Source organism: Simochromis diagramma, unplaced genomic scaffold, assembly GCF_900408965.1.
Source record: "Simochromis diagramma unplaced genomic scaffold, fSimDia1.1 OVJJ01000343.1, whole genome shotgun sequence".
Taxonomy (NCBI): domain Eukaryota; kingdom Metazoa; phylum Chordata; class Actinopteri; order Cichliformes; family Cichlidae; genus Simochromis; species Simochromis diagramma.
The window spans coordinates 3,400,954-3,423,948 of NW_024386831.1; the positions used below are offsets into that span (position 1 = coordinate 3,400,954).

At 37.9% G+C, this 22,995-nt stretch overlaps 1 protein-coding gene and 1 long non-coding RNA gene across 5 annotated transcripts; one reads left to right on the forward strand and one right to left on the reverse strand.

The window, feature by feature from the left end:
- Positions 1 to 643: 643 nt before the first annotated feature.
- LOC120730919 (signal transducer and activator of transcription 4-like) lies at positions 644 to 22,995 on the reverse strand. Of its 4 annotated transcripts, none has more exons than XM_040027529.1 (24): positions 22,915 to 22,995; positions 22,628 to 22,812; positions 19,295 to 19,430; positions 15,283 to 15,381; positions 13,726 to 13,818; positions 13,559 to 13,637; positions 13,385 to 13,470; positions 13,118 to 13,269; positions 12,312 to 12,470; positions 10,944 to 11,036; positions 10,798 to 10,857; positions 10,668 to 10,688; positions 9,223 to 9,313; positions 9,063 to 9,104; positions 8,269 to 8,352; positions 8,082 to 8,180; positions 7,352 to 7,487; positions 5,238 to 5,290; positions 4,953 to 5,047; positions 4,033 to 4,169; positions 3,660 to 3,851; positions 3,508 to 3,553; positions 3,305 to 3,410; positions 644 to 2,512 (listed from the first exon to the last, which is right to left on the reverse strand). In XM_040027529.1, exons 2-24 carry the CDS (start codon positions 22,753 to 22,755, stop codon positions 2,489 to 2,491), a joined length of 2,211 nt encoding a protein of 736 aa, XP_039883463.1. In that variant the 5' UTR covers positions 22,756 to 22,812; positions 22,915 to 22,995; the 3' UTR covers positions 644 to 2,488. The 4 variants fall into 4 exon arrangements, with proteins under 4 accessions (XP_039883463.1, XP_039883461.1, XP_039883462.1 ...); XM_040027527.1 differs by having other exon boundaries at positions 9,063 to 9,107; XM_040027528.1 differs by having other exon boundaries at positions 9,223 to 9,316.
- On the forward strand, positions 6,018 to 14,307 carry LOC120730920. Its single transcript, XR_005695242.1, has 2 exons — positions 6,018 to 6,895; positions 13,713 to 14,307. It is a non-coding gene; the product is annotated as an uncharacterized LOC120730920 (long non-coding RNA).

Below are 22,995 nucleotides of genomic sequence, written 5' to 3' on the forward strand. Positions count from 1 at the left end.
CCGCTGCACAGCTCGACATCCGGCAAGTCACAAAGTAAAGAAAAAATAACAACAGCCAGATGTTGAAACCCTGAAAACAGCTGTTTTATGTGCAGGTTTCAGCTCAGTTTGGTGGGCTGTTGCACATCAGCGCGCATGAACCCGTTTTTATCCGTTTTTTCCCCACAATACTTTTTCTTTCTGCACATTTCTATTGCACTGTTGTGTCTGCACTGTCTTGTGTCTGTATCGGTCTGTACTGTCTGGTGTCTTTGTTTTGGATTTTTGCACCTTCTTTTCCCCACACTGCTAAATCCCTGTAATCTCTTCCCAACAACCTTTTTCCTATTTAGAAACAAAATTACCCTCTACAACATGGGTCTCACACTGGCAGCCCGGGTGCCACTATATTGACGTGAAGAAATATAATGCAGTTTGGCTCTTGAAGTTACTTTTTTTGTTAGGGAAGATTTGTTTGTTGTTGAGTGCAATGCTAAAATAAATTATTTAAAAAGCAAAAAATGAGTTAATATGAAGGCAGTATAAGAGAATTATTTGTAAGGAAAACTATTTTCACTAGCAGTCAAAAACTATGTCTGCATTTCTATTGAGTTAAATACAAAAGAAATTACAGCAGAAGTGCTGCCAGATGTCTGGACAGAAAGAGAGTTCCAATGTGTTTATTTGGAAGTTCAATGAAAGGCTTAGAGGGGGAGAAGGAAATTCGTTCACATTTGCAGTTTCGTCTTGTTGTACAATATTTGAAATTTGAAAAAACAAACAAAACACTGGGAATATTTGTGGGTGTTTTCTCATTTGTTTGTACTACTTGAACACTAAAATGGTCCTCACATGAGATGACAGTGCCAGCAGTGGCCCACAGCTCATTTAAGTTTGAGAACCCTGCTCTACAATGTAGGCAACAAAAAAATAGAGCTATGTTTTATTATCCTTCTTTTTTCTGCTCATGTTCTATTTAACTGATTTAAGCTGAACACATTTATTAGAATTACAATTTATACTGAAATCAAGTTTATACTACTATGTTATTTTATTATTAATACAGCACAAGATTCAGTTGCCTTTGTACAAAAACAGCTGGCAGAAAAGTCCTCCAAAGAGCTACTTTTACATTCTTACTTTGAGTAAATATCAGAGACAGTACTTTTTTACTTTTTTACTTGAGTAAAGAAGTTGAATCAGTACTTGGCTTATGTTTAAAACACTAGCATCTGTACTTCTACTCAAGTACAGAATGTCTTACTTTTGGCACCTGCGTTACTAATCAGAAGATCCAGGGTTTGATCCCTCGGTCCTTCAGTCTGCATGCAGAAACATCCCTGGACAAGAACAGACACTGAACCCCCATCCATTCACTGAAAAATGCTGTAGCTCCACCTACCACCCCCGCTTCCATGTTACTTTTCTTTAAACTAGAAGTGCTATATTTGGATGAGAGGGTGGGGAGCTGAGCTTTCAGCTCACAAGTTTCCTCCATTACTCACACAGGCGTAACTCACAGAGACAGAGACCAGAGGTCAAATTCTGGGACTCAAAGGAGTGGAAATGCCGAAAAGACATTTAACACCTGCCTGTGTCTGAACACACCTGTCAGTCAAAGCACCAAGATTTACTTTTTATTTTGGCATTTTTGATCTTCTGTAATACAAAGTTGTACTTTTTAAGTCAACATATTCTTTAAAAAAATGTTCAGCCATGCTGTTGCATAATAACCTGACTGTGGCCAGAGGTTCACACATACAGTAAATAATCTGATTAGGAGTAATGGGGATTCATGAATAACATGGTATAAATAATGATTTATTCTTTATGATAATAATTTCTGAGCAGCAGCAGCAACACTGGGACACCTCAGCCGTGTTTTTTGCTGTTGTTGGTTTTTTTGCTGTTGTTCTTTTTTTTTTACTTCCGCAAGAACCCAAATACAGCCTCACCCTTCAACAATCACCGAGAATCACGTGATTCTCCAGAAACGCCGTAAGTAAAAACCGCCAAGCAGCAGCAGCTGTTACATGCCGACGTCTCACTTCCTACTGCTTTCGAAATAAAAGCACAAAACCTCGGTGCTGTTTCAGTAAGTTGGCCAGCAGTGGGCAGGAGAGCTGAGCGACTGTGTGAATGAGTTTAAGACAAAGGGAATCAAAACACTGCGTGTATTTAACTTTTTTGCCAATAACAAACAGGTAAAAGAGACAGATGCAGACATAAAGTATCAAAATAATGTCAACTACAAAAAACATAAACAAAACATGTTCAGATTGATTTATATACAATTCATTTCTTATAGAAAAACATGACTGAACATGCAAAATATTAAAGGCACAAAACCAGCATGATACAAACTTTTCTTTCATGGACAACAAAGCAAAATATGCTTTAAAAACACATTAACCACAAACTCTGTAAAAACAACAGCCTCACGGGAGTCACGATATTGACAAAGAATTCAAAGAAGCTCCAGATGCAAATGTTTTTTTCTTCCCTCTTTTTACTCTGAATACGGAGAGCTCATCTGTAAACGCAAAAAGAAGAAAAATATTAGCGGCATAACATCGCGACAGATTCAACAAATTCTAAGCTTAAGCAAAAAGCAGTCTTCCGTTTCAGCAAGGCTAATCAGAGGCAGTCTTCAATTATTTAATCTCAGCCTGCGATCACAGGTCAACAAGAAATGTAATCTGATTACAGTCAGACTGTCGGCAAACACAAAAAACAATTAAACTCCATTTAATCCAAATTTAAAATCCTAAAACATTGACTTCATGAATATTCACATCATCTCATGTGAGACAACTTTCCATCAGTGTGATTGATTACAACACAACAATTCATCAATCACTGATCAGTGTGCCATGTTTCAACAGTGTTTGCAGAAATGTCTCTGCACTGTTCACAGTCTCACAGAGACTATTCTGAGCTGATAATAAATCTGATGTAACTGTCGTCTCAGTCTTTACGCTCAGGAGTTAACGATAATAAAAATGCTTGCTTTAAATACAGAAAATATACAAAACCCAGATTTTCGGCGTTTGGCACTTTGGTCCTAGTCGCAGTAATGTGTAATCTCTAACTTCTGATCTTTTATAGACTACGTTGACTTGAAACAAGCAGAGTAATGAATTTACTGTTTTTATTATGAGGTTTCCAGAAGTTTTCCACATTTGACCTTTTTCTATTTTAGCTCTACTGCACAGAGCGATACGAGTTAAGAGTTATAAGACACATACAGTGTCTTATTCATTTACAATAATAAAGTGCATATTATTACCAGTATTATCCACTAAGTACAATAATGTAAACTTACGGTGTCGATGTCGAAGCACAGGTGCTCATTGAGCATGTCAAACTCTCCAGGTGTCATCGGGGGCTCCGGAGACTGACACGACCGCGGGGTGGTGCTCGCGTTGGAGCTGAAATACATTAAAAGAGACGTTAAAATCCATTTTGCCTGTTTTGAAATTCTGTTTAAAGTTAACTGAGCTCGACTTGAGTGAAATATGAACTCACCGCATTTCTGAGATGGGGATCAGGGTTGATGGGATGTAAGGATGCACTGGAAGTTTAACAGAGGTTTATATTAATATTTAATTCGACCTGAGAATTAGCCTGAGAGTTTCCCAGCAAAAACTTGAACACTTCACCTCATAATTAGATCTTACCTTTGCTGGGCTGGCTGTTGTAAAGCCGCCCGAAGGCCTCGTCTTTGGGGATGTCGGGGTAGAGGAACTTGAGTGGGTTTTCGGGGACAACCCCGTCTGAGATCACTTTGTAGTCTCGAATGATGTCGGCGAACGGGAGCGCGCTGAGCCGGTTTTTAGTGTAAGGCTCCACAGAGTTAAACTTCACCTCACCTGGTGTGAAAAGTTACTGTTAGCAAACTTTGTTGTCGACTGTCAGCAAAGCAAGTAAAACAGCACAGATTTTCTATCAACAAAGTTTATTTAACGGTCTTATCATAGTTAAAGGTTTGGTATACATTTGCATTTTATTACCACACGTGGTCTGATGATGTTGGTTTATGGGAAATCTCACCGTTATCGCCGTGCTCCACCCAGGTGAAGGTGATTCCGCCGAGGTGGCTCTCGCTGAAGCGTAACAGGAACGTGCCTGGCTCTTTGTCCTTCAACAAGGCTCGCTCCATCTCTTTACTCACAAATCCCATGATGTAGCTGCGGAGGCGGTGAAAGACAAAAGAAATTTAGGTTTTTGGTTTCAGCCACATTTGAGATCTGCCATTCATACGAAGTTTATCCTAATGCATTTTGAAGCTGCACATTTCTAAGACAGGGTTGTAGTCTGCAGGTTATATCTGGCACCTGCAGACATCCATTGATGCTATTTTTTGGGATAAAGCCTTTATAAAGGCGTCTAAATTTGGCTGACATACACACTTGAACTCATAATAATTTCTGTTGATTCAAACTCTAAAAAGACAAGAAATCCTCCCAAAAAAACCTTAAAAATTAAAAAACCTCTAACTACTAAAGCAGCAGCATTAACAATAGATGTAAGCATTAATTACCTAATAGAAATGTATATTTATGCCACATTTTGTTTTCATTTAGTTCTGTATTTACTTTCCATTTGAGTTTCCATGTATTTGTCCTTTGCATTTCCTTCTATGCAAATGAGGGCTTAAACTTGTCTCTGATTGGTTAACACCAGATGCTGTGCTCACAGCAAGAACGCATATTGATGTTAATAAATTTAATGAAAATTAATTTTATTGTAATGTAATATTAAATATATTAATATTTTATAAATGTATCTAACTGTTCTGTCTTTCCCAACTGATGTTGGCAGTTTTGGTCCTTCATATATGTTAATGATAGCGGTTCATGTATCTAATAGCCCTTTCATCTTTTTGTGGAGTTGTTTTTGTTTGTTTGTTTGTTTTTAGAAGTTGTCACATTTTCTGTTTATGATCTTTCAGCCGGGACACGATGACCTACTTCTCATTCCAGACCGGCAGCAGGTGCTTCTTGATGAGCTCCAGGATCGAGTCGAGCCACATCCAGAAGCTGAACGGCTTCCCTGGAATATTCTCCTGTATGATTGGAAGAAAAGAGAGTGAGAACCTTCTCGGACTTTAAATTGAAATTAGATACGATGTGGGATAAAAATACATGACCAACATTAACAACACAGCAGAAGGTTTTATGACTGCCACTAGATGGCACAATAACACAGAAAATAATGGTACTATGCCGCTCATGCTCATATTATCTAAGACTCACCTTGGAAAACTTGGACCAGGACACTTGATAGTCGCTGCAGGAGGCATGCTGACCTACAGAGACAAAGAGAAACTATCATAAATGGCCGTCCCAGGTCAGCAGCTTTTTAGTTATTCTCTGAACTTGTTTTAGAAAATTCTTTGAACTCTGTGAGCAGCAGCACTACTGTACTAGTGTGACCTTCCCCGTGTGGGCATGAAGTGGTTTTACTACAGTTTCCGAGACAAACAGCATGTTGTCATGAAGCTTTGAGGCTTTGAGGTACGAGTTCTCATCAACAACAAACCCACCGAATCAAAACGCAGCGCCTTTCATGGTGCCTTTTTCATAGGCTTCAACGGTAATCTGGGAAATTTCAATAAAAGGTAATATATCTTTCCTCCTGGAGCTTATTTATCTCATAGAGCAGAGTCTGTGGAATGATAATGAATATAAAAACCTGGTCATCTGTTCCTGCCTATGTTACATCCCGGTAAAGCTAAATTTTTAACCAAACAGGTAAAGGAAAGGAAAAGGATGTTTAGCTACAATAAAGATGAAAGTACAGAACCAGTGTGAGAGAGAGAGCTCAGGGTTTGTCTGTTTTTTGCCTTAATTCATTTATATTCATACAATTTACTATTTTCACACAGTGGGATGCTGAGCAGACAGATCAGGAGCAGGCGATATACAGCGGGGTGTAAAACTGCTGCTCCCTTCCTGATGTCCTTGCGTTTTGCATATTTATCACACTTAAATGTTTCAGATTATACAACTAATTTAATATTAGAGAACACAGCACGAGTAAAATATTTAAATGTAAATGATTATTTCATTGATTAAGAGAGAAGTTATCCAAACCCACCTGGCCCTGGTTGAAAAGGTGATTGCCCCTTTTGTTAAATTGTGATTAACCACGTCGTTTGGAAAGTAAAGTTTAGCGTCACTAAACAGACTCAGGCCTGATTACTGGCAGACCTGCTGAATCAAGAAATCACTTTAACAGAACCTGTTTGACAAACTGAAACTAAATACCTCAAAAAGCAACTTATCATGAGCAAAATGAAGACTGGAGTGGCCTGCTCAAAGTCCTGACCTGAATCCAATTGAGAAGCTGTGGTTTATGCTGGAAAACCCTCCAATGTGGCTGAACTGCAACAATTCTACAAAGATGAGACAACTTCCTCCACAGTTATTAGGTTTAGGGGGCAATCACTTTTTCACGCAGGGTCATGTAGGTTTGCATCTTTATCCCTTAATAATAAACACCTTCATTTAGAAACTGCATTTTGTGTTTACTTGTGTTATCTTTGTGTATCATTTGAATTTGTTTGATGATCTGAAACATCAAAGTGTTACAAGCATACAGAAAACAGAGCATCAAAGAAGCTTCAGCTTCATTTTTAGCTTCTTTGATTTGCTGGGATCTGATTGGGTTAAAAAACAAAACAAAAAACCAAACGCTGTTGTTCATCACCTTTAATGCTACTTTTGGTCTTTTAGAGTGATTTGTTTGACTGATCAGACCAAGCTCCCTGTTGTTTCACGTGAAGTCTGGCTCAGCTTGAAGCAAACGTGTTTGCTTTATGCATAAACTTGAGGTTGAGCGAGTAGCGGAAGTGGTCAGCAATATATAAGAACAGCCACGCTGGAAGGGTGATTCACTGGATTTAAATGAGGTAAGGCTTTTCATTTTTATAGACCCTCTGATCGCCCCTCAGAGTTTCTCTGCTATGCTGACTTTGACTTTATAGCTGGACCAGTCTGATACTTGGCTCGAATAACGTTTCTGGTTCTTCCCCTTTTAAACTGGGCGACTTTCTGGAGTCTCTGCACCACCTACATGCTTGAATATCTCTGCTGGCGTGTGGTTTCACAATGACAGAGGTGTCGCTTCACCCTCCATAAACAAGTAAACACTCTCCCACCTCTCTTTAGATGTTTCTGCCTTCAGCTTTAACTTTCTGTCCTAATTAGCTTGTTAGCTTGCAGTTGTCTTCTTAAGTATAATATTTTACTGTTTGCTGTGTTGGAAGACGTTTTTCCAGGTTAACGACTTTAAAGCCACATTTTTTTATTTATTTTTTCTTAATCTTCAACCTTTGCGAAAGAACAAAACTAAAAGACAAACATACCAAAGAGCTTTTCTCCCAGCATGGTGAGCTGCTCTTTGTTGAGGCCTCGCCCGGCAAAAGTGGAGAACTGCCAGCTGAGGACCTCAGAGAGCTGGCTCCAGCTGGCCCGAGGAGGGTTCCCAAAGAAAGCCAGGTTCTGTGGAGGAAGATGGAGAAGGTGAGGGAGGCTGTGAAGCATAAAAAATGAAAACAAACATCTCCAAAACAGCTGGAGAACATGAGCTACAGTTACAGAAGAACCAGAGTAAATGGAACATCAGCAGAATTTGTTGTCACGCTCTGGAAGTCAAAGACTTGGAATTTAAGTCAGTTTTCTTCTTGTTTTAGCAGGGTTTTTTTTATGAACTGATGTTAAACTCAGGAGATGGGGGTGAATTGCAAGATTTATTTGTAATTTATGTCATTTTGATGCTGTTAATCGCGCATCTGTTTTGGGAAAACCAATTTTAGAGACTTGAAAAATGCAGAAATGCCCTGTGAAGATCCGTACAACAGAGGTCGACTGAAAAAATAAAATCTGTGTTTCTTTATTTATTATTATATTTTATTTTAAAGATAATAGAAATGAATTTATAAAAACAAAGGCTTTTAACAAAGATGTCTAGGTGTGTTCAAATAAGTTGAGCTGAAAGTGAGCTTATGTTTGATTCAGCTCAACTTATTTCATTTAAAACTTAAACTTTCAAATGAATGAATTTTCTGTTTTTAGAAGAAGTCCAGTATGGCTCACCCTCGGCTCATCAGTCAGGAGGTTGTACCACATGACGGAGGCCCAGCCTCCAGGCAGCTGGCTCACATTGGAAATCACAACGAGCGGCAGGGAACACGTCTAGAAAATAAAAATAAATATTAGTAAATTATTTTATAAATGAACAGCGACAAAAACAAGTTTGAAATAGATCTGCTCTACCGCTGACCTCCAGGTCGATGGTGAGGCCCTGCACCGTGAAGCAGGCCTCAAAACTGAGAGAGTGAAGTTCTTCTGTCACAGAGAGCAGGCCCTGAAAAATAAAACAGTGAAACATCAACTGGAGTTCAAAGGCAGATTCATTGAATATGATGCACAAATCCATCTGAAGCAGCATTAATGGTCACTGCGGAGGACAGAAACTGCCAAATCAGGAGCAAATGATGCTATACATCAATTAATATGTCATTAAATACATTAAATATTAATTAAACCTATACATTAAATAATTTACAAACTATGGCACTGATAGTTTTGCTTCAATATTTACTTACCTTTGTATTAATTCCCTAATTTATCTACTTTCCCATTCAATGTTTACATTTATTTAAATGTATTAGTTACATGATGTATTTCTGAATCAACCATGAAGCATGGGGTTGTGTCATGAAGGGCATCCAAAAGCAGCTGAAAATCAATTTAGGTCATATCTTATAAATGAATAAGACCTATATGGATTTAAAATAATGATTTATTTACTTTAGAAATACAAATAAACACAATACACTGCAAATAATAAAAATATAATAAATAAAATAGAAAATTTTATGGGAAGAAAATACTACAAATAGTACAAAAAATGCAAAAGAATACAATTTTTTTTTATTATCAATTTAGATTGTTTTTTTTAAATAAAAACAAAAATCCCTACACTTTTTGTGGACTTCATTAAATATGAACTTATTTACAGAGTCTCTTTTATTTGGCAGTTTTCGTCCTCCGTAGGTCATCTACATTTCTTACCTCGTTCCCTTTGGTGCCGTTGATATATTTCTTCTCTTTCAGCTGCTGTAAAACACAAACTCTGAGTGAGATGACTAAACACCATTTTAAATAAAAGGTTAAAGGTTCAATGAAAGAACCAGTTAAACAACTGTCAACATTTGTTAGAGTTTTGTCCTACCAGATGTCTGAACTCCACTGAGAGGCAGCCGTTTGAGTAGTCCTCAATGTCCATAACTTTAGTGTTGTTGGTCAGGATGAAAAACTGACGACTTCTAAGGAGAAAAGGAGAAAAAACTTGATTTTCTTATCAATGTTTACCAGCATCCATCTATAAGATGGACTTAATTCAGAGGATGAAGTGTTTGTGGATTGTTTTAGACAATAACATAAACCATATTTAAAATCTGTATGTAGTTTTCAAAATAAAACACTCCACTTATTTTACTGTAAAGGTTTTTAAATCAGGGCGATTTTAAGAAGGTTCAGCTGCAGACTGTCCTTCCTGCAATGTATAACATCGTATATAATCTGTCAATACATGTATAAATCTAAAACAGAGATTTATAAAAGAAAACCAAGCTGATTACATTTCGCTGTAAATTTTTTTGTTATAATTTGCGGATGAAATCTTTAAAGCCCACATATCTTTATGGATTTTTGAATAACTGACAAGTCAATAAGTTATAACAAAGTCAAGTACGTTATGCGAGTGTTTCCTGTCTTCCTATTTCCTATTGCTTTTCCTGTCTGTTCCAGTGCGCGGTATCAGGCTAACACTACCAGAAGGTGGCAGTAAACACCAGCTGTTTAAACAGCAAAAATTGAAGAAGTGCTACTTCTATAAAAGTGAAGTTCAGGCAATTGGTTCTTAATGAACATCGAGTATTTTTGCTTTGTATCCTACTGAGAACCGAGGAAAAAAGCAAGAGAACAAGTAAATCTATCACGGCATGCCTGTATTCATTCACATCTCAGAAAACATTCTCAATCAGTCACTTTTCTTTTCTTTTTTAATCCATTTGCTTTCAGTAAACTCCTATAGCTTTTAAGGTGACTTTAACCCTAATAATATGTTTTTTTCTGCATCTGGTTTTACAGGAGGCAAAGTTAGAGGCAAAGTGCCCCCGAGGTGCATGTTTGGTTTCCAAGTGCTTTTTCAAACCATATTTACACCTGGTAACGCCAAACAAATAACACACCAGTGAAGCCATAAAACAGGAAGCTTTAGGGCTGATTTTGGCTTTTAATCTTTAAGTTTTTACCCCCTTACAGACATTTCATTATTTTTTTTCCAGTCTTGAATTTGTATGATGTTAAATCAGAGTGGATATCCCTGTATGAATACCTCAGGCACAGATGCTCCGCCCACCTGCTATTCAAACCTTTTGCTTTCAAGGGGGAGCCTATCAGAAGTTGTCTTAAAGAGGAAGAAGCTAAAACAGGTTATTTCATGTAGAGAATTAAATGAGGGGGTTCTAAGGTCCAGTATTAGATAAAGTAGTATTATTTCACTAAACCATGCCTAACTACTGTATTAGCGAGCAGATTAGGTTGCTTTTAATCTGGTGCTGTTTCCTGTTCTCGGACATTTAGTAGTAGCACGCTTAGACAGTTTGTACTCACACTCTGCCCGGGGGGAGGTCCCTGCAGAAACACACAAGCACAGCACACAACATTTTTACCTTATTTTTATTCAAGCAATGAAGACAGGTTTACTGTGGGGTCCATTTAATAAGAAAATAAATCATCTTACTTGTCAAATGTTGTTTTCACTTTCAGCTGATAATCCACTTCTGGAAGTTTAACCAGGAGTCTGCAAGAAATCAGAATAAACTGAAACAAACTGTAACCCAACAGCAGAAACAAATCCTGAAACAACAAGATGTCACATCACCATACCTGACTTTGGTGGTGAACTGTACTCCAGTCTTAATGATGAGGGGTTTCTGTGGATGTGTGGGCATACATGGCTGCTTCTCCACCACAAATGAGCTGTGAAAAAAACCCACACCTCGATTTACAATTTCACTTTAACACCCCGAGCTTGAGAGAGAACATTCAAACCACAGCTGGCCGTGTTCCTCCTCCGGTAGTTACCACCTTTCGGTTTATTGTCTAATGTGTTGTCAGAAGCTGAAGGAGAGGAGGAAGTCGTGTTTTTCATTTTTCAGAGCACTGAAAGTTGTTCTGCACAAAGATGAATTGGGCTGGGATCCCTTGCACTGCTTATTACACATCTGCGTCTCCTCCTCTCCCGTGTGGCATCCCTCAAGGCTCAATCCTGGGACCACCTTTGTTTTCATTATATAGGTTATCTTTCGGCTAATAACTTAACAGCTTCAGTGGTATCTAGTACCATTTCTTTCTTTCTTATCTCAGTGAATGTGTCACTAATTAATGAATTGTCCTCTATCTTACTCCTGGTAAAACTGGGGTTTTTGTGTTAGGCTCTGACAGTTTCTCTAATGAGACCCAACATTAAATCACTACTCTTATTATTATAGATGAAGCTACACAGCTGTCAACAGGTCATTAAAATCATTTCAAGCTGCAGCAGCAAAGAGATATACACAAAAAAGAATCAATAACTGTGATTCAGCATACTCTAAGTAGATTCTGCTACTCAAACTATTGCACTTTTACTTCAATTTTAGTTTTGTTTAATAAATTAAAAGCATCTAAATACTTCTTTTCATAACAGGGTTTAATTTTTTGTGCAGCTAATTTCAGAGGTGGGAAATAACAAAGTAAAAATACTTTGTTATTGTACTTAAGTAGAATTTTTAGTTATTTGTACCTTACTTGAGTATTTGTTCTTCTAGCCTTTTACTTTTACTCCCTACATTTTAAAACAAATATCTGGACTTTCTATTCTATTTCTGTTACATTTTGAAAACGGGCTTATTACATTTGGTTTGATGCATTTGAGGGGAGTTATTATTTCACATCACCGAGGGGCTTCAAACATCAAACCGATCTGAGCCTAATCAGTAACACATGAGAGGCAATCCTGTTCACGTATTAATTATCCGGGGAATTTGCAAAAAAATAGGTGAAAAAGGCAAAACCATGTGCCATAGTCAGGGTTAAAGTGGGCCGGTGTTTTGTTTTGGGTTTTTTTGTTTGTTTGTTTTTTTGGCACAACGGAATGACTGCAGGTGTGCATAAGTTGGGGTTCTTCAACATCTAGGTAGCCCCACATGCAACACAGATTTCTTTCACAAATGCTAAAGGAATAAAAGGTCTTCTGCTGAGCTGTGTTGGTACCTCTTGATGAGATGGTAGATGAGATATTTCACTCTCTCTTCCATCTGTGGCTTTTGCAGGGGTATTGGGTCGCTCTCATAGGTCACCTTCACCACCAGCTCCCCCAGTTTGTCCAGCTGACGCTTGATCTGGAAAAGGCTCTGGGCAGTCAGGGTGAACCTGAGAGAAGCGAAGAATAGGATGAGGGCAGAGAATTTATCTGATCTTTATTTAACAGCATAGTGCCACCTTAAAATCTGTTACCTCTGCCGGTTAGTTACAATATACTCAATTATTTTGCTCGATAGTAAACTACTTAACTGACAACTGACAATTATAGAAGATCGTTTCTGCCACTGAAAAAGAAAAATGGCTGGCAATTAAAAGAAATAAAAAAACAAACAAAAACAAAGTGTTTTTCAGTCACAGAAACAAGCTTCCATAGTAATTATACTAACGAGTTAGCTATATAGTTAACCAAGTAATATTCGTGCCAAGTTGGGTGACATATAGCATAGATTTTACAGTATATATCACAGGGTGTCATATGTACTGGGAAATTAATATTCAATCTATAAATAAATATTTATTAGAAATAATGTATACATTTATTTTTTTGTATAATGAATTTATTTCAGTTGGTGTTGGTCCTCCATATATCTATATAAAAGCAGATATACTTAACTATTACAAATACAACAGATATACAACCATATGTCCTGTTTACATAATTTATTAATATTATTTTGGCATTTTTGGGTTTCCATACAAAGTACTTAATTAGCATTAGCAGTAAGGATTTCTGACTTTTTGTTGGAGGTCATTACCAGCTCTGCAGCTGCTCCAGCCCGGTGAGCAGAGGACCCCCGATGGCAGCAATCTGCTGCCTTCGTTTCCAGTCCTGCAGCTCGGGGTTGAGCTGAGAGGTCATCAGGTCGTCAATCTCTTTGATCACAACGTCCATCTTTGATAAAATCTCCTAACAAAGGCATGAAATACAGTGTTTATGGCTGATCACCACACTGTGAATGATTTTTTTTATTTGTACACCTGCATATATTTTTGTCACGTTTCAGAGCTTTGCATGTGCGTACCTTCCTTTTAAAGTCAAGCCGGTTTAGCATTTCCTGTAGTCTTGTTACTTCCTGTTTCATCACGTCAGAGTTTCTATCAGTTGATTCTGACACAACCACAAAAACAGTAGTATGAAATAAGAATTCTAAAATAGTAAATGCCTTTTTATTTTTACAACTTGTAAAATGGCTCACCTCGAGACTGCAGGGTCTTGTAGCGGAAATCAAAGTCATCTTGCATGTCCTCGATGTATTTCACAGCCTGGTCCATCAACTGGAAACAGACATTTTTTTGTGTAAAATTCATCAATAAAATTCAGCTTTGTGTTTTCTCCATCTTGTATTGAAGGTGTTTGAGTTACCTGCACGCTGCCCCTGATGATCCCAACTCTGTTGTCCATGTTCTTCTGCCTCTCAAACGCCACAGAGTTCTGCAAAGACTTCTCCAGAGGACCCTGTAAAAAAAAACCCAAAAAAACCCCAAACAAACATTTACAACTTTGCATTTCTGAACAGACTGTAATCTGTAATCTTTATTTACTTCTGATTTAACCATATCAACATTAATGACATGACTCTCTCATATGTCTGTTGGTGCTGCTCCCACAGCATCATAACTAAGAGCTGTTGAAATGTTCAATTCAATTTTATTTATATAGCGCCAAATCACAACAAAAGTCGCCTCAAGGCGCTTCATATTGTACAGTAGATACAGAGAATGTTGCAAATGTTGTGGCTTTGTGATTCAGGGTCATGTGGGGTTCATGTTCAATACATTGTGTAATGAATGTTTTTTAAAGTTGCTTTTTTGCCATCTTTAGACAAGAAAACATTATTAACTTTGGGAAAATTCAGGGTGCCAGTGCATGAATAAAAAACATGTTACTCACTGGTTTTGGTCTCTGCAAACTGAAGACTTAATTAAAGACTGGATCTTCATCCTGTTTATGCCTTTGAGGCATTTTTTAACCAATTATCTGAGAAATACCACAGTTTATTTTGAGGTAGAGGCTGTCCACAGCTTTGGGGTGAGTGAATATTCACCATAGTATTATAGTATTAGCACGTAGCTGTGTCTGTGTACAGTTCATGGATGCAGCATGGTAATCAAGCTTTCTCAAGTTAGCTGAAAATTTAGTTAATATGTGGACATGTAGCACAGTGGCTACATGCATCTTTTGTATACAGTCGATTTATTGGACATATCGTGTACTGGGACGTGTTGAATATTTTTCTGGCACATTAAATTTTAACATTGCGTGGGTAATATTTTGGGAACAAACAGCCTCTGTGCACAGAGACTCTCTAAATGTTTAAACTCTAGCTATGAGTATCTGCATATAGAAGACCTCTTTCTTCCTCTGAAACCTGAAACCAGACTGAGTTTAAACCTGCAATAACAGATGTGTTGTGCCATCTGATGTGAGCAGAAGCTGCAAAGCATCACTGAAACGTTTTAAGGCGATATAGTAAACTTCTTTATGACTGCTTTAGTTTTTGGTCTTTACAACGTTTTTTTGCACGGATATTAGAAAGAAAAGGTGTTAATGATGTCTGTGTGCTGTGTAGTGCTGGGGAGGTAGTCCAAGGTGAGTTTATTACTCTTTATTGGCTCCAATAACAATAAAGTTATGGTGCATTAAACCCAAACAGTGAGCTAAGTGAAGCAGCAGTCTCTATGGAACAACCCAGCTTAAGAAAACAAACACAGTTATCCTGTTCACGGGAATAGAAACACTTTAGTGATTACCGTAAAAAGCCAAACACTGATTGTTGGGAATAAAGTGAACTGGCTGGTTGGGAGGGTGGGGGTGTGAAATATGTTTTACAGTGTAGTCTTCCTGGTAGTGGCCCAGATTTACCAGCAGAGACTGTAATAAAGGGACTTTCCCTTCACTGAGGCAGACAATGTGACAAACCTGTTCTTGCATGCAGGCACTGGAGAGAATACGGCGCTCTTCCCTGAGACAGGTGGAGATGACTCTGGCCATTACAGCAGGATTGGTGGCGTATTTCAGCTACAGTGACGTAAACAGAGAAAATTTCAGTTATAAAACCCCCTGAGAAAAAACCTTCGAACCAATGATTTCCTAATGATGTGATCATTTGTGTAAGTAGGCTATAAAACCAACCACAGCATGATCAATACTCCCACAGTGTCTGTTTATCTGTGAAGAAGAGATGAAAAGGAAATCCCTGACAGAGCGGAAGCCCTTTAGTTCAATAACAAAGGAATGAAGTTTAACTGGACACAAAACGAGCATTCTCCGTGAACAGCAGCTGAGTAAATAAAGTCAGATATTTGGAGCTCATCCAGGTTCGACTCTTTAAGGGCAAAGAATTTAACCACAACATTTAGTTAAATATTAGAGAACAGATTCGAGCGTGTGAGCCTCATTTATAAACATGTAAAAGTTGCATAATCAAAATTGTAATGATGCAACTTGCACCATGAGGTTAAAAAATAAAATAAAAGAAGCAACATTAAGACAAACCTTGTTAACCTTTAGCAAATAACCCTAACTGAGGATTATTGTCCACTAGAAACCTTAGATTTCTTAAGTAGGGATAGACTTCAGGGCTCAAATTATTATTTTTGTTTTAAATTGCATTCCATATCTATGAGTGCCGCATTTATTTATTTCTCCATTCCATCTATCCATCTACGTTCATTCACTCATTAGCATTTTCTCCTTTTCTTCAAAGATGTATTTATTTCATTATTTTCGTAATACATTTCTTTTTTGCTTTTTTATGAGGCAAATCACAGAGTTATGCAATGACATTAATCATTAAAATAAGAAATTTAAAGTAAGTAAAACAGTAGAATCAATAGAAACATATATTGTATAAATAAATACCCACATTTATTGGTTTTAAAGTCGTTAATGGCCTTTTGATGTTGTTGTTTTGTTTTTGTTTTTTTTTTGTATTTGCTAAAGATTGATAAGTGGGATTATATATTTTGTTTCTGTGCCTTTAATGACATATTCTTTTTTGTGAATTCAGTATTCTAATAATGCCTTTAATGGTATATTCATTCTTTTTTTTTTTAAATCAACTTATTTTTGATTTTGGCAGTTTGGCGCCTCCATACATTCCTGCCAGATGCCTGTATCTTTAAATCTCTTTATTTTTAGACTATATATGGCTAATATATGCGGCAGAAGCCACAAACTTTCCGAAGCTGCATATCGGCCTCTACATACATTCAAATGCTCACTAAGAAAAGTACAAAAAACTTCTTCTGGAGGAAGAGGGAAAGTTTTTGTCTCGCCTTCAGGTGTGACTAATATTTCATCACTAAAATGACAGACTGAGGACGCACAAACGCACACACACACCTACACGCTCAGTCTTATGACAGCGGCAGTGATGCACTGGTATCCTTTCAGAGTTTGTACCGTTCACCAAGCTGACCTACATTATTCAGCAAAAATTCACTATAAATACTTCTCCTGCTGTTATGGGTACTTTACAGTCAAACCCAACACTCCTGACATTTTCCCTCAGCAAGCAGCGAAGGTCAGATTAAAAATGTGCGCCTACCACTGCGAGGGATTTCCCCTCGAAGAAAGACCCTGCGTGAACATGAATGGAAGAGAGATTCAAACATGAGCTAAAATCTCTCCTCTGTTACATGAACACATAACAACAACAACAACAAGCCACAAACACCGTCGACTATCGCACAGGAGTAGCTACTTCCTCTAAGAAGTGTTGACACATAACACATATACATATTCACAGGAAGCAGCGGTATGAGCCTCGAGGGTTCATTCTGCAAGAGGTATCTGTCTTTCTTCCAGAATAAAAGCGAGTGACGACCACAACCGAACTTCCTGAGAAGCTCCTCTGGCAGAATAGACATCCTCAAAGGGTTCATCGACAGAGAAAATAACTTAAAGCGTTTATAGACAACAATGAAAGAAAGGAATTCAATGTGCAAAAGCTCTTTACTGACTTCAATTGATTAAAACAGTAGCAGCAAAAACAGGAGCTGCAGCTTTCAGGCAGCACACAAACAGAAAGCTGCACATTTACAGCAATTCCCAACTCGTGAGCACGGCAATTATTTTACTTCCCTTTCACCTCAGGCACATGTACACACCACGAGGCTACTTCTCCAAATTGAGGACGCTTTAATGACAACAGTTCAGGGAGTTCACGGCTGAACGTTTTCTCTGTGTTCAGTTTGTTTGAGGTGTGTGGATAAAAGTGCACAACAATAACAAGAAGCCACGGGCAGAGCAGCACTATAACCTACAAGTACTGAGCAAAGAATCCAACATGACCTCTTTTCTGAGCCGTACAAAGGAAACTCATGTAGAAACACCACAAATATCAACTTAAATGAGAATTAAAGCTGCTTAATCTGGACTGCCATAAATAAACTGCAGCTAATTACGAACTTTGCAAAATTCCCACAACTCCTGAATACTTTTAAGTCTGCAAACTTCAGCTAGAAACTTCTTCTACAGATTTGCAGCTTGGCTCGAGTTGAATCCATGCTCACAGTTGTGGCTTCAACAAAAAAAAAACGAACCAAAAAAAAGCCTTTTCTTCAAATGTAATCATGAGAAATGATTAACATGCATATACTTCCTCAAAAACATCCTAAAGCTCCACAGCCTGCGCTGAATCATGTGATTTATGTAAAACTATCAGACTGATCAGGATCATCAGATTTGCTTTAATCAGCACGACACAAACATGAGTCTGATTTTAGATGCTGTGGGGCTCTCTGCTAGTAGCTTGTATTCTTTAGGTCTGATCAGTTGTGCAGAGAGTATAGCTCTGTACACTTCACAGTCCATTCTGCTGCTTATATCAGAAGTGACATCATCAGTAAACATAAGTGACCCGTTCCTGCAGCCATAAATGCCCAGGCCCACACTACCTCCACCATGTTTAACAGATGTTATACGCTTCAGATCAGATTTCTCTCCTTCTCCAAACTTTTATCTTCCCTTCACTCTTGTAAGACTTTATCTTCTTTCAGGACTCCAGAATCCGGCCTGCCTTACCACAGACCTCACCTGGCCATTAAGTCATCAGTCAACTGTCCAATTACTTTTGAGACTCTAAAAATATAACGTGTGTATAAAAATAGCTGTGCCTCCTACACAGTTAATACAGAAATTGTTAAACCCCTTGAATTAAAGCTAAAAGTCTGCACTTCAGTCAGCTCTTAACTGTTTCATTCAATATAGTTATTTTTCAGTAGTTTTGAATTAATATTCATTTATATTTTTGGCAGTTTTAATTCACTATGGATAACAGTAATATTAATATTAAATAGGAAACTCAAATTTTTATTTTTGGCAGCCACCATAAATAATATTAACTAGATAAATCACTATTAATTGAATATCAGCATGTATTATTAATATTTTTTATTTATGTTAACTTTTTGTATTTTTGTCATTTGCAATCTTCCATATAAAAATACCAGTACCTAACTAACCAGCTTTTCCTCCATATGCGATTTGAAACCCAGATCTTTGTCATCTTTCTGCCATCACCGTGTGCCGAACGGTCTCATTCACTGCTGTGTAAACATGTATGTGACGCTTTAAAAGCACGTGTTGAGCTTTTATCTTTCCACATGATCACGTCGTAGTAAAAATCTCACCTGTTTCTTCTGTAATATGTGTCAATAAAACTGTGTGAGTAGAGCATACACACTTCCTCTATTTACACTACATCTGTCTGTCAAGGCTGCTTTCCAGTATGGGGCACATTAGGGTGACAGTTGTTTTTGTCATCTGTGGAGCACTCAGTAAGTGCATCATGTGAGAAAACAAGCATGTAGCTTCTAGCCTGTCCTAGAAAACAGGAAGTCTAACAAATGTTTGTGTTACAAAGGCAGATCTGAAGTGCTGAGGTCTCGGCTGAGAAATTAGATGTCTGGGGGAGAGGTGGACTCACTTGCAGCTGCTGCTGGATTATTTTCATGTTGTGTCGTTGCAGAAAGTTCTGCTCCTGCGAGCGCACCCTCTCCAGCTGGGTCAGCAGGTTAGTGAAAAGCACGCCAGCCATCGACTCGTCGTTCACCGCGGTGTCCCTAAAAGTAGACAGAGTGACACATTCAGGAGATTCAGAGCAACAAAACCTGTGAAGAACAAAGAAGTTGCTTTACCACCTACCACAGGCCTTCAAGCTGGCAGTAGTTAAACCGTTACTTAAAAAGCCATCTTTTCCACATATCACTGTCTTAGCTAATTATAGGCCAATCTCCTACCTTCCTTTTATCTCTAAAATTCTTGAAAGAGTAGCTATCAAACAGTTAATAGATTGTTAAATCCAGAATCAAATCTAAAAATCTACTGCTACATACAAGGTCTTGAATAATCAGGCCCCATCTTATCTTAATGACTTTAGAGTACCGTATCACTCCATGAGAGCCCTTCGCTCTTAGACTGCAGTCAGACCAGTTGCAGATGGCTGCCCCTCCCTGTGCCTGGTTTTGCCAGAGTTTTCCTCCTCTTAAAAGGGAATTTTTCCTTCCCACTGTTGCCAAAGCGCTTGCTCACAGAGGTGAGCAAGTTGTTGGTGTTTACTCTGCATTATTGTAGGGTCTTTACCTTACAATATAAAGTGCCATCGGGGAACTGCTGTTGTGATTTGTTACTATATAAATAAAACTGAATTGAATAGTTCCTTGCTCAAGAGTCAAAAAAATAGTGGTACTTTTGTCCATCCATCCATTTTCTTCCAATAAAGGGTTGGAAGAAAATGGATAGGCTGCGCTCACCTGCAACCACCATGGACAGGTGCCAGTCTGTCATAGGGCTAACACAGAGAGACAGACAGCCATTTACACCTATGGGAAATCTAGAATCACCTGTTAACTTAACCCCACTAACTGTATGTCTTCGGACTGTGGTGTGGGAGGAAGTCAGATTACCCAGACAGAACCCTCACAGACACGGGGAGAACATGTCATGCCCCCAAAAAAAACAAAAACTGCAGTTCCTTGAATGATCACTGAAGCCAGACTTCAAGAGTAAGTTTGTCTTCTTGGTTTTTCTCTCTTCTCATGCCGATAATGATGCCGCCACTGCTATGTACCCTTCATGGTAAATGGACTGGTTCTTATATAGCGCTTTTCTACTCTTCTGAGCACTCAAAGCGCTTTACACAACTTGTGCATTCACCTAAGTGCTTCTAAGTAGCATTCACACACATTCATACTCCGATGGATGCATCGGAGAGCAATTTGGGGTTAATATCTTGCTGACTAGGGGAAGCCAGGAATTGAACCACCAACCTTCCGATCAGTAGATGACCTGCTTTACTGCCTGAGCTACAGCCACTTTCATTCCAGTACTTAGGGTGCGAATTCCCCCTGCAGTATTCTTGTGAGCAATAGATGTCTCAATTGAGACAAAACTTCCACATTCGCACTGGTATTGTCTCTTCAACCCAGCAGTAGCACAATGGACCATTTTAAAGAAATCGACAGCTGCAGGACCGGCTGACACGACACCAACATGGTGGCTTGCTACAGCAGGTGTGACATCACTTAGATGTACAGCGCCGTTCGCAAGGGGATGAATGGCGACATAACAGGATCCTTCTACTCCCAAGTTAAAATCATAGACTGTATTTAAAAAATAAATGTAGCTACCATTACATAACCTATTTATTTCTGATATATGCATTTCTAGACTGAACTTAACCAATAATCTTTGAGGAGAAAAAGGTCTTTTAAGTTTTGAAAACAACAAGAAACATGTACCTTTTCTTTGTATAAGAAAAAAAAAAATAAGAAAACTATGAAAAATTATGTCTTCAATACATTTCTTGGACTTTTTAAATTGTATTTCTTGTGGAATAAAACTCAAAGGTTTGTAGCCTTATGTACATGTTATTTAGTGAAGGAATGGAAGAGCCTTCAGGCAGGTTCTCTCAGATCTGCCCAGCACCGTTGAAAAATGTACTTTAACTCAGACCACAATCATTCCTAAATCCTGCTGAAACCGAAAACTAAAAGCATCCATTTACTCTCCTTTTAGCTAAAAGCAAACACTCTGTGGGTGATAAATGATCACTGTTCTCGTTGATAAGGAAGAAGGTGCAGCTACAGCGGGTTTTTCACTGAAAAGAGCTTCCTGTAGGAAATGAGGTCTATGACGTGAAGTTGTGGGCTGTAAAACCAAGAAGTCATGGTTTTGATCAATCAACTTCAACTGAACAAAAGTATAAACTCAGCGATTTGAACTCAGCTTTGTCAACATGTTTTTGATGCACAGGTGATCGTTTATGTTTGCACAAACTTTCACTGAGCTTCAGAAGACGTCTGGATCAAAACCTCCTGCTTTTCTGGATTTAAATTTAAAAAGCCTAGACCCATTAAAAATATAGATATCTATACACTTAAAATATTTGATAGACAATATTTCTGTCTTATTTTGCTTCAGAACTATTACATAGGATTATTTCCTTGAATTATTTATTCATCCGTTTTAATTTCAAGTTACTCATTTCTAAATTATTATTTTTTCATCATTTTGCCTTGCTCCATTTTTCCTCAAGTATTTTTCTTAAAGAATATTTATTTAGACATTTATGCTTTATTAAACAAATATAAACGGCTGACATTATGAGTGTTTATGGAGGTGATTCTTTGCTTGTTTGCCAGCATATTAACGGCAGACTCATATCCTAAATATATTTTCATATACTTATTATTTGGTTATCTTTAGTATTATGTACAAGGTTATTATAGTCGACTAAAACTAAAATAAAATGAATAAAATAAATATTTGAGTTAACTGAAATAAAATAAAAATATGCATTTTATTAACTGAGGATGATAACTCCATGTGACTGAGTCATGGGTTTATTTTGTACTTACATTACAAAAAAATAAAACTGATACTAAAACTAAACCATCCCCACCCTTTGGAAGCAAACTACAACTTAAGTTAAAGCACAAATAAAAACTCACTTATATAAACTGCTATATTACAATCATTACAAAGAAAGAAGAATGAAAAGATAGACATATTTGGTAAATAGTAAATAAATAGTTCACAATACTTTGATAAAAAAGAAAAACATTAATATTACATGTTGTGTACCTAATTGCATAATTATTTATGTACTAAGTCATTAATTTGTGTATTTAGTTAATGTTAATTTTGGCAGCTTCAGTCCTCCATACCGTGTGGTCTTTCAGCCTATGAAGACAGCTGCCTTTTTTTGTAATACAGACTTTTTCCCCCCACACTTCTTTGCACATAGATGAAGACTCACCAGTCCTGAGACTCGATCCAGCTGGCCAGCCCCTGCCTGATGTCCATGGGGAAGTTATCGTCATACAGGTAATCCACCTGTTCCAGGAGTCTGATCTCCAGCTGTTGAATCTGCTTCCACTGGCTCATGATGCTGTGCCTTCGGACACAACGCGATGCACACACCCGTTATCACCAAAGAGTGCTCTAAAAACATGAATAACATGTTAAATATTATCTAAAATTACGGATTATTTATTGTATGTAATTATTTGATCGTTTAATGTCGCTTCTCCTCGTGTTTGTTACCTGAGATGTTTCCGCGCTGCCTTCCCGTCAGCTTTCATCTACCATGTGCACTTGTTTCCCTTGCGCTGACTTTCGTTTTTT

Excerpts from the sequence above, each read along its gene's own strand:
- LOC120730919 (XM_040027526.1), bottom strand. The coding sequence starts at position 22,755 with ATGAGCCAGTGGAAGCAGATTCAACAGCTGGAGATCAGACTCCTGGAA. Across the intron at positions 12,471-13,117 it reads CTGGAGCAGCTGCAGAGCTG|GTTCACCCTGACTGCCCAGA; the intron begins GTAATGACCTCC and ends CGCTTCTCTCAG. Across the intron at positions 2,513-3,304 it reads TGTGCTTCGACATCGACACC|ATGAGCTCTCCGTATTCAGA; the intron begins GTAAGTTTACAT and ends TTGCGTTTACAG.